The sequence below is a fragment of the Pongo pygmaeus genome, chromosome 4, assembly GCF_028885625.2.
Source record: "Pongo pygmaeus isolate AG05252 chromosome 4, NHGRI_mPonPyg2-v2.0_pri, whole genome shotgun sequence".
In the NCBI taxonomy this organism is placed as follows: Eukaryota; Metazoa; Chordata; class Mammalia; order Primates; family Hominidae; genus Pongo; species Pongo pygmaeus.
Genome location: NC_072377.2, coordinates 123,847,501 through 123,859,909, shown reverse-complemented (window position 1 = coordinate 123,859,909; position 12,409 = coordinate 123,847,501). Strand labels below are relative to the sequence as shown.

The 12,409-nt window shown below is 35.3% G+C and overlaps 1 protein-coding gene across 1 annotated transcript in view; it reads right to left on the bottom strand.

Moving 5' to 3' along the window:
• The window catches only part of HSD17B4 (hydroxysteroid 17-beta dehydrogenase 4), a 97,573-nt gene that overhangs the window by 35,472 nt on the left and 49,692 nt on the right, over positions 1 to 12,409 (bottom strand). The window contains exons 14-16 of the mRNA XM_054488195.2: positions 11,631 to 11,682; positions 6,839 to 6,910; positions 4,477 to 4,580 (exon numbers count right to left, since the gene is read on the bottom strand). Of these exons, the coding sequence (XP_054344170.1) occupies positions 4,477 to 4,580; positions 6,839 to 6,910; positions 11,631 to 11,682 (228 nt within the window). The remainder of the gene's footprint in view (positions 1 to 4,476; positions 4,581 to 6,838; positions 6,911 to 11,630; positions 11,683 to 12,409) is intronic.

Here is a 12,409-nt window from a genome sequence, read left to right as displayed (position 1 = left end):
GGTATCTAGTTTAGATTACTTTCTGGTCTACAGTAATTCATTATTGCCCGATATTAAAAAGAACATACAGGGAGCCCGAAGTGGATGCGACACCTGAGGTCAGCAGTTCGAGACCAGCCTGGCCAACATGGTGAAACCCCGTCTCTACTAAAAATACAAAAATTAGCCAGGCGTGGTGGCAGGCGCCTGTAATCCCAGCTACTTGGGAGGTTGAGGCAGGAGGATCACCTGAGCCTGGGAGGCAGAGGCTGCAGTGAGCCGAGATTGCACCACTGCACTCCAGGCTGGGCGATACAGCGAGATTCCATCTCAAAAAACAAAAAGAACAAAGAAAAAGAACATACAGTTAAAAAGGAAAAACAAATAGCATGTTACATTTACTTCATCTAATATAGCCTCAGACTTGTATTTTACCCTTTCTAAAATAATATCTTCACTAAAAGCTTGGAAGTTTTAAGAGTGAATATAACATTTCCAAGCTTTTCATTCAGACAATGCCACTGCATATGTTTGTGCAGTGCACAACTTGCCTTAAGGTTCTTAATAACTCATAATTTGCTACCTGTGAAAACATACAACCTCACATAAATAATACCCATTTAATACCTGTCAAGGTAATTTTTTCACATCCAAGCAATAAGTGAGAAAAACTTTTTTTTAAATGTGGGCCCGGGACATTGTTTTCATATAGTATTGATCAATATTAATTTTTCAAACAGCTTTACTGACACAATACACATATAATTCACCCCTTTAAAATGTAAAATCCAGTCATTTTTAGTATATTCACAGAGCTGTCCAACCACCACGAGAATCAACTTAGGCACATTTTCATGTCCCCAGAAGAAAACCCTATACCCATCAGCAGTCACTCTCCTTTGTCTCCTTTCTCCTCCAGCCCTTGGCAACATCTAATCTACTTTCTGACTCTACAGATTTGCCTATCCTGGGTATTTCATATAAATACAGTATGTGGTCACTTGCTATCAATCTGAAGAACTTTATTTAGTATTTCTTGTAAGGCAAGACTGCTAACAACAAATTCTCTCAGTTTTTGTTGTCCAGGAATGTCTTTATTTTACATTTATTTTAGAAAGATCATTTTGCTGGTTATAAAATTCTTAGTTGACGTTGTAGTATTTTTCTTTTTTCCTTTCAGCACTCAATACATTAGCCTACTATCTTTTGACTTCCATTGTTGCTGATGAGAAGTCAGAGGTCAGCTCTTAATCTTATTAGGGTTCCTTTGTAAGTAATGAGTCATTTTTTCTCTCATTATTTTCAACATTTTCTTTTCGTTTCTGGCTTTCAACACTTTTACTACAATGAAGAGAATATGGATCTCTTTAGATATATAATCTATTTGGAGTTGACTGAGCTTCTTGGATGTATAATGTTTTTCATCAAAAGCCATTATTTCCTCAAAATTTTTTTCTGTTCCTTTCTCTGTCTCTGATACACCCATTAGTGTGCTTAGTGATACTCCAGCTTTCTCTAAGGCTCTTCATTCTTTTTCCTTTTCTTCACTGTGGTTCTCTCTGTTCTTTAGTTTGTATAATCACTATCAATCTATCTTTAAGCTTTTTTGATTCTTTCTTCTGTCAGCTCAAATCTACATTTGGCCCTTCAACAGTAAATTTTTCATTTCAGTTATTATACTTTCAGCTCCAAAATTTCTATTTGAGTCTTTGTAATAATTTATATATATTTAGTAACATTTAAGCATGGTTTCCTTTAGTTCTTTGAACGTAAATAACAGCTGCTTTGAAGTCTGTCTACTAAGTTCTCTCAAAGGCAGTTTCTGTTGCCTGTTTGTTTCTTCCGTCTATGCATCACACTCTCCTGTTTCTTCCATGTCTTATAATTTTTTGTTGCTAACTGGGCATTTCAGATAATAGATTATAACAACTCTAGACACTAATCCCCCACCCCTTCCAGGGCTTATTGTTATTGTTTATTTATTTAGTAACTTAGCTAGACTCTTATATGTGAGTCTATTCTCCCAATAGTGTACAGCCTCTGATATTGCTCCCCAGAGAGTGTACCTTGAGTAGGTGCAGTCACCCTAGGATGACACTGGTTTTAGCAGGACTGTCTTTGACTGTCTCTCCTTGGTCTCTCTGTTAAACTGTCTGCCTCTTTTGGTATCATACCCAGTTGTTAGGTTCCACTAATTGCCAGATGACTGTTCTATTTTTTTCAACAGTGTCCTGGGGTATAAATTGTTCAACAATCTGATCCAATTAAATTCAAGCCTCTTTGCAAGGGTAGTCGTTGAGGCCAGTCTTTGAGGTTTGTTACAATCCCAGGAGGGCTTTTCTTAGCTATCTCTTTCCCTGGTTCTTTCTAGTAAATGTCTAGCTGGGCTACACTTTAGCTCCCTGCTGTTATGGAACTACCATATGGAACTACCAGCCTTCTATTAATTGCTTATCACTACAGTCACACCTTGTTTTTGACGGCATCCCTATGCTTGAACTTCCAAATACTTAGTTATAAAAAGACTGTTTCCTTGAGAAGAGGGTCAGAACTTTGTGTTATTATAGCCTTCCTCTCCCTGTAGGCAGAACTTCTGCAGGAATAGTGACATACTTCTCTTCGAGTGATACACTTGCTTTACAAGAAGGAAGCAGGGCAGGTGTAGTAGCTTCTGTTCTTCTCAGTTCTTGGCTCTCCAACCATGGAACCTCCACACTACGGGAAAGCTAGTGCAATCAGGGCCCCAGTATTCTCAGCCTGCCACAGGTAGGGTAAAGTCTCCACTCTGTAAGTGGGGGCTGGATGGAGAAATAGAGGCTCACAAGTCAGTCACTTTTACCTGGAATAGAGCATCTGCAATTCAGAGCTAGTGGGAAGGATAAGAAAAGTTAATAGCCTGCCTATCCTGGGAAGACAGCATGGCAGAGGATTCCTACATTCTTGGCTGCAAACGCCTGGGGTACAGTTTCTGTCATGCTCAGCCAAGAGAGGAAGAACAAAGGGAGGGGTTGTGGCTCAAATGCTACACAGTCTCACTGTTCTTACCAAAATATAATAGATTTTCTTGAATAAATGTTTCTTCATTTGCTCTATACCCTTAGGACAATTTCCAGAGACATTAAATAGCTGTGTTTTAAAATAATTTTTTACAAGTCATGGTTGTTTCACTGACAAGAAAGTCCAAGGAGCTTCTTATGTCACCATTCCAGAAGTCTTTTCCCAATACTGCTTTAAATAATACTTTATTTACTACAGAAGAATATTGACTACAGTATAATCTTATTACCACAAATAACTTAAAGGTAAAGCCAGATTAACGTGAAATCCAAATTAAATATTTTTAGGAAAAATATGTTTCTAGAATTTGAGAACAAAAGAATAACCAGAATTATCTTGCATAAGAGAAATACTTAGGTCCTTTAATAAATGAAGATTTTCATCTATACAAGGATCATTTGTGTTCAATTTTTCTAAAAACTTTTGGGGTCTGCAAAGATTGTACAAGAAAATAACAAATATTCCCATAATAATCTCAGATACATTATACTTAACTCAGCAAGGCTTTTCTATATATAAAATATGCTGTACAGAGAATATATAAACATAAACAGCACCTCAAATTCAAGGAACACACATTATTTCAAAGTACTGATTACCAAGTCTCTATGCTATAAGATTACATATATGGTAATATAAGATCAATATACAGTTGACCCTTAAACAATGTGCAGCTTGGGAGCACTGACTATGCAGTCAAAAATTCACGTATAACTTTTGACTCCCTAAAATCTTAACAACTGATAGCCTACTGTTAACCAAAACCCTTACCAATAACATAAACCATCAATTGACATATATTTTGTGTTATTATATTCTGCATTATTACAATAAAATAAGCTAGGCAACGTTTCCTACACTGGCTGCCACCTCATCTGAAATCAGCACATTCCATGGAGGAAGGAGTCCTGCTTTGCTTCATCGTCTATCCCAGGGTTTAATGTTGGTAAATGAGCAAATCTAGCATTTGTAAAAGGCTCCCTAAGACTCCTGCAGCAGTCAACCAAGCCCAGGGACATAATTGAATCTGGAGTTTCCTGGGGCCTTGTTTTGAAAAAGACTTGACATACACATAGGAAGAAAGGCACAAAAATAAACGTTCACTTGTCTCTGAGAAAAAAATAAGAATAATAATAATAAGCTAGGAAAAAGAAAATGTCATGAAAATCATAAAAAAATGGAAGAATATTTACTATTCAGTAAGTGGAAGTAGATCATCATAAAGGTCTTCATCCTCATCATCTTCACATTGGGTAGGCTGAGGAGGAGGAGGAGGAGGAAGAAGAGGGGTTGGTCTTGGTGTCCCAGGGGTGGCAGATGTATAAGAAAATTTGCCTATAAGTGGGCTCATGCAGTTCAAACTCATGCTGTTCAAGTCTCAATTGTATAGGTAAGAATCCTTAACTACACATATATTTTGCTTACAAAGTCATGGCTTACCTTGACTTTGTCTGATGTCCGTTTTCCACCAAAGCCTCCAGAGCCAACAAGAAAGAGAGAGAACTGATTGTGGCATATAAGCTCCTTCTCAGAATAAGAATAGACTGAAAAGTAAATAAAAGAAAAAATAAAAGAAGTTACTACCAAAAGACACAACTAGTTAACTAAGATAGGTTCAACAATTCCTGTCAAGGTTTCAAAAACAAAATCCAATTACTGAAAGAGTTCTAACATGTAAAGGTGTCCAAGTTTGGATTACAAAGCATTCATTTTAATCCATTCATACCAGACTCTGAAAGGCAGAGAGAAGAGGAGCTTCAAAAATCCTTTCTTAACTATGAAATAGCAGTTCTTTCACTTTTCTTAAGGCTCTCCAACTGCTATTCAGATCCCAATTATTTCCACCTTAAACATTTCAAATAACCCCACTAGAAAGTACAGGTAACCACACTCGAACTTTCAAACATTCTGCCAAAGCAGTCAAGAAGAGCATGGAGAGGAAATAAGTGGGAATGAAGGTATAAGCCACATGAGGGCAGGATCATGGCTGTTCTGCTCACTCTTATTTTCCCATTAACTAGAACAGTTCCTGTACAGAAAAAAAGGCACCTAATAAATGTTTATTAATTAATAAATCAGTGAATAAATGATATGAGTGAGCAAGTTAGCAAATAAGTGAGCAAGTAATGAATAAGACAGCTGTCCCTCTATTTACTAACTTACTAGGGACAGATTATTATCTGTTTCATATCTAGCTCTGCAAAACTAGAAATATGATTTTCAATTGCATACTAAAGAAAAATCTAATTATAACCAAAAATAAGGAAAGGCATGTCAATGCATTTCAAATAAGATTTTTATTTTTATCACACAGGCAATTGAATAACCAATTTCATCTATACTTTGTCTACAAATTCTAATATACTAAGGACCATTACCAAGTTGTATTTCAATAAATGGAGCAGATCAAGAGAGAACAGTAAAAATTAAAGTAAGGTTTCAGCAGGACTTTTTTTTTTTTGGTATGTTACATTTGGTACAATGGTGAGAAGACTAAAAGAGAACTGGGAGAATAGTAGCCAAGTGTTGGCCAACATCTGGAATGACAAGTATGAAAACCTAGAAAGAGAAGAGAAAGAAAGAGGAAAAGGAGAAGGAAAATAAAGAACATACATAATATTTAAAAGCATCAAAAATGTTCTCAATTGATTATTAAGCAAAAATAAAGCAAGTTCCAAAACCGCATATACAGTATAACCTCCTATGTATTTACAACAAAAATGATAAACATATATTCCAAATATTAAATAATGTCAAACTTTATACTGTTCTTAGGTTCCAAAATCACTGACAACAAATATCTACTTTTTTGTTCTTAAACTTTAAAACTTACAAATTTTAAACTTAAGTTTAAATTTAATTTTTAAAATTTTATAAAAGGTACAAATTTTTTTTTTTTTTTTTTTTTGAGACAGAGTCTTGCTCAGTCACCCAGGCTGGAGTGCAGTGGCACAATCTCGGCTCACTGCATGCTCTGCCTCCCAGGTTCACGCCATTCTCCTGCCTCAGCCTCCCAAGTAGCCAGGACTACAGGCGCCCGCCACCATGCCCGGCTCATTTTTTTGTATTTTAAGTAGAGACGGGGTTTCACCGTGTTAGCCAGGATGATCTCGATCTCCTGACCTCATGATCCGCCCACCTCGGCCTCCCAAAGTAATAGGATTACAGGCATGAGTCACTGTGCCCAGCCTAAAATTTACAAATTTTAAGCATCATATCTTCACCTTATGTTTAATTACTAGTATTTCAACATTTATTAAACTACTATAATCTTTTTTCCCACTGCAAAAAAAATGTGGCTGTGGTGTTTAAACCACATCATAAGTTCAAGTCTAGAAACTTATAAAAGCACAAGTCTAGGAGCCTAACTACCATTTATAAGAATAATTTAGTGTTCAAATATGTTCCAAGTTCCAAATAGCTAACACATTAAAGAATACCTAAAATACAGCCTAATTGTCAAGTGAGGACTATCTAATATTCCTTCCTGTTAAAAACATACTCCAGCAAGCTTAATTCTCCTCTACATTATCAATACAAACCACATCTATCACCTTTGTGCTTTGATTATGTTGTCTTAAATCCAATGAAATGCCTCACCCTTCCCAGCCTGAGCCCAGAAATAAATGCTTCTCCCCCTCCTTCCTTATTTTTCTTAAAGAGTTTAAAAATGCTTATCTTGTTTTCTAACAAATTGGAAGACAAATACTAACTTATTAATCAACTTCTATGGTGAAGTATTATGTCATACACAAAGCCTATCAATCTAACAATATTATTATAAGAATTGTAAATAAATTACCATCCATAATAATCACTACACCGGATCCTTTATCTAGGACATCAGCAACAACTGCTTCACACTTTAATTTTCCTAGAAAGAAAAGTAAAAGAAATATAGTGTCTTAAAAACCAAAGATTACTATAATAAGATGTGAAAGAATTTAATAGCATTTCCACTGTAAGCTCAGCAAAACTAAAAAACTATGGTTTGAAATAATGTTCCTGAACAACAGATGCTGGAGACGATGTGGAGAAATAAGAACGCTTTTACACTATTGGTGGGAGTGTAAATTAGTTCAACCACTGTGGAAGACAGTGTGGTGATTCCTCAAGGATCTAGAACTAGAAATACCATTTGACCCAGCAATCCCATTACTGGGTATATACCCAAAGGATTATAAATCATTCTACTATAAAGACACATGCACATGTATATTTATTGCGGCACTATTCAAAATAGCAAAGACTTGGAACCAACCCAAATGTCCATCAATAATAGACTGGAGAAAGAAAATGTGGCACATGTACACCATGGAATACTATGCAGCCATAAAAAAGGATGAGTTCATGTCCTTTGCAGGGACATGGATGAAGCTGGAAACCATCATTCTCAGGAAATTATCACAAGATCAGAAAATCAAACACCGCACGTTCTCACTCATAAGTGGGAGTTGAACAATAAGAACACATGGACACAGGGAGGGGAACATCACACACCAGGGCCTGTAAAGGCGTGTGGGACAAGGGGAGGGATAGCATTAGGAGAAATACCTAATATAGGTGATGGGTTGATGGGTGCAGCAAACCACCATGGCACGTGTATACCTGTGTAACAAAACTGCACGTTGTGCACATGTACCCCAGAACTTCAAGTATAATAAAAAATAATAATAATAATGTTCCTGAACTCACTAGAAAAAATAATTCAACATTAAAAGCAGTCAGAATACCTGAATCACTAAATTTCAAACATCAATACTTGATACATTAGATTTTTTTAAATAACCATTGGCAATGTCAAAGACTCCTCTTGGTCTCTTTTGACCCTGTTATTCAACAAACATTTGTTGAGCATACAACTAATACTGTTTACCCCATTCTTTCTTAAATTTCTACTCCTATTCAACACAATACTGCAAGTCCTACCCAGAGCAATCAGGCAAGAAAAAAAAAAAATTTTTTAAGACATCCAAATAGGAAAAGAAGTCAAATTATCTCTCTTCACCAATGATATGATTCTATACCTAGAAAACACCAAAGACTCCATCTACCAAAAGGCTCCTAGAACTGATAATGAGTCAAGTAAAAGTTTCAGGATACAAAATCAATGAACAAAAAAGAGTAGCAGTTCCATACACCAACAATATTCAAGTTGAGAGCCAAATCAAGAATGCAATCTCATTTATAATAGCCACAAAAAAATAAAATATCTAGGAATACATCTAATCAAGGTGGTGTAAGATCTCTACAAGGAGAACTATAAAACACTGCTGAAAGAAATCACAGATAACACAAACAAATGGAAAAACATTCCATACTCATGGGTTGGAAGAATCAATATTGTTAAAATGGTCATACTACTCAAAGCAATCTGCTTTGAGTCATTTTTTACCAATGTCATTTTTTACAGGATTAGAAAAAAACTATTCTAAAATTCATATGGTACCAGAAAGAGCCAGAATAGTCAAAGCAATCCTAAGTAAAAAAAAAACAAAGCTGGAAGTATCACATTAACTGACTTGAAACTATACTATAAAACTACAGTAACCAAAACAGCATGGCACTGGTACAAGAAAAGACTAGTGGAAAAGAACAGAGAACCCAGAAGTAAACCCACACACCTACAACCATCTGATCTTTGACAAAGTTGACAAATATAGGGAACGGGGAAAGGACTCCCTATTCAATAAACGGTGCTGGGATAACTGGCTAGCTATATGCAGAAAAATGAAACTAGACTCCCACCTTTCATCATATACAAAAATTAACTCAAGATGGATTAAATATTTAGATGCAAGACCTCAAAGTATTAAAATTCTAGAATAAAACATAGGAAATACCATCCTGGACATCAGCCTTAGGAAATAATTTATGGCTAAGTCCTCAAAAGCAATTACAATCAAAACAAAGATTAACAAGTAGGACCTAATTAAACTATGAACAGAGTAAACAGACAACCTAAAGAATGGGAGAAAATATTCTCAAACTATGTATCCAACAGAGGTTTAATGTCTAGAATCTACGAGGAACGTAGTTCAACAAGCAAAAAACAAATAATCCCATTAAGAAATGGGCAAAGGACATAACAGACACTTCTCAAAAGAAGACACACAAGTGGCCAACAAACATAAAAAAAATGCTTCATAACACTAATCATCAGAAAAATGCAAATCAAAACCACAATGAGATACCATGTCACATCAGTCAGAATGGCTATTACTAAAAAGTAAAAAAAATAACAGATGCTGGTGAGGCTGCAGATAAAACAGAACATTTATACAATGTTGGAGGGAATGTGAATTAGTTCAGCTACCATGAAAAGCAGTCTGGAGATTTCTCAAAGAACTTAAAACAGAACTACCATTTGACCCAGCAATCTCATTACTGGATATATACCCAAAGGAAAAGAAATCATTCCACCAAAAAAGACACATGCACTCATATGCTCACTGCAGCACTATTCACAATAGCAAAGACATGGAATCAATCTAGGTGCCCATCAATGGTGAAATGGATAAAGAAAATGTGGTACATATATACCACGGAATACTACGCAGCCATGAAAAAGAACAAAATCATGTGCTCCGCAGCAACATGGATACAGTTGACGTCATTATCCTAAGTGAATTAATGCAGGAACAAAAAACCAAATACTGTGTGTTTTCACTTATAAGTGGGAGCTGAACTCTGGGTACATGTAGACATAAAGATGGGAACAACAGACAATGGGGACTACTAGAGTAGGGAGAGCAAGAGCTGAAAAACTACCTATTGGGTACTATGCTCACTACCTGAGTGATGGGATCATTCATATCCCAAAGTTTAGCATCACACAATACACCCACGTAATAAATCTGCACAGGTACCTCCTGAATCTAAAATAAAAGTTAAAATTCTTTTTTAAAATAATAAAGTTTATATAAAACCAAAAAAAAACCAGACAGAAAAGAAAGTACTGCTGCGAGGTTTCCTTCACTCCTTCTAGTGGTTATTTTTAACATGATGAGGGTAAGTCAGCCTATGACACTACCACTATAGCCAACAAATGAGCCATTAAGAGATGTTGTTATCAGTCTCCTGATGCTTGACACTCTGTGTCTCATCAATTGATGTGTTTTATAAACAGTAGTAGATTATAAACGGTAGTCGTGACCTTGGTTTTCTGCAGTTTAAAAGGTTCCAAACCACAAGTATCTCATATTTTGAACATTCACATTTACTAGACAGTAAATTTTAAAACTGCTTAAAGAAAATGCACAGGCTGTACTGAGAAAAAATAATTCATGAGAAATATAACTTGAGGCTAAGGAGGTAAAAAAAATTAAAAAGTTATTCTCTACACCTTCCTATTCACATCGCTGTTCAGTTATCATCATTCTGGAGTATATATCTAATCTCTCTTTTCGTATTTTAAAATCCCTAACGGCAGAAACCTATCTTACACATTTCTACTTCCCTTATAACAATGGTTTCCAAGTGGACCCATAGGGCTGGTTACATATGAAACATGTAAGGAGCTTCCTAGCCACTGTCACCAACACTACCACCCCACCACATACATACATGCACACATACACACACACACACACACAGACACACACACACACAATTTCCAAGGTTGGGATTGAGAATCTACATTTTACTTAAATTAACAGATAATATAATGTAATAACTTGGGTGATTTTGATATGCAGACAGGTTAGAAAATTACCTACTACCTAATACTGTGCCTTGCAAATACTGGGTATGCAGCAGTTATTTGATCAATGCACAGTCACCACAAAGTGTACTGTTTCACATAAAAAGAGCTGTTTTGAAAACTTATTCTATAATACTTACACTGAAATAAAGCTATTCAGCTTCAAGCAATAAAAATCTCAAAAATTTTTTAGAAAAATAAAAAGGTTTAAGAAAAATATTCAAGTAGGATTCTAGCTACTTGCTGACCTCTACATTGTATAACGTGAAATGACAAATATTAACAAAACATTCCTTTCTGTATTCTACCACCTTATATGACCAGTATATAATTAGACAACATTCAAACATCAAAGTATAGAAATAAATATATCCAATTATAGTGAAAAAAATAAAAAGAGATTTACTAAACAAGTAAGATATTTTTGAGAAAAGTAAAAATGATTATTAAAGCAGACTTGTTTTTATTTTCTCCAAAACAAAATAGAAAAAAATGAATTACAAGAAATTCTGTATCTTTTAACATTGTTTGCTTTGTGAAAATCAGTATAAATACCTGAGAAAAGGACAATAATCATAAGAACCATAACAGACTATACGCAATCACTAAGTTTAGAGCACACACACGAACGTTCCTTTCAGTTGTTAATAACACATACATCAAGAGAGATAAATTATGAAATAAATTTTTAAGACTATTAAAGGACAAAGCTTAAGGTGACCAAAACAGGTACTAGTTAACATCAGTCTACTCTAATGGCTCACATGTGCATAACAATTTGTGATATGTTCTATTAGGTCACTCTATACCAGTTTAACACACTAATGTTGTTTAAAAAGTTAATCCGGAAATAAAAGTATGGTATTATGGAATTAGTATATCAATAACTCACCTTCTCTGGGAAGTGGTTTATATAACTCTAAGTACTGCTCTCCATGAAGAACCTATGTTAGGGTAAACAAAATTTTATTAGCAAACTTTCTTGCTCCACAGGTTCTGCTTATGGATACCGCTACTCGCAAGTGACATTTTACTGTCCACAGGCTCACATTTCTCCCCAAGTTATCTATCTCTGTTTGGCTTCTTCTTCTTAATCATGTGATTGAAAAATAATCAATCCTCCAATCTCAAGACAGTCATCTCTTCTGGAGCAGAGAAGATACATTTGTGTTCTTTCTTGGCATTCATAAAGCCTTGTTGACTGTTAATTACATATTATTTGCCAAGAGACAATAAACTAGGCTGTATTCCCAAAACTTATAACAGTGCCCAGAACATATTGGGCATCCAATAAATATTCATTGAATAAGAATGAACAAATGGGCCAGTGCTAGTAATTTCAGGTCACATATACCAAAAAGAAATGACACAACTAAAACACAAACAAAAACCTTACAACCATGTTCAAAATGAAAGCACTGTCAATGTGAATATCCCTTTCTTATAATACTTTGTAAATTATCTACAAAGAGTAGATACTAAGGACACTGTGTAACTTAATAGCCACTTAACCTCAGTGTATCAAACAAAGAATGCACCAAGGTATGTAGGAAAACAACAGGACAGGAAAACCAAAACCTGAAGCATACACTCAAATGATCCCACTTTCACTGCAGAGGGCCAGTTTCCCAGTCTTCCTCAGAACCCAAAAGGATTTTAAAAAAAAAAAAA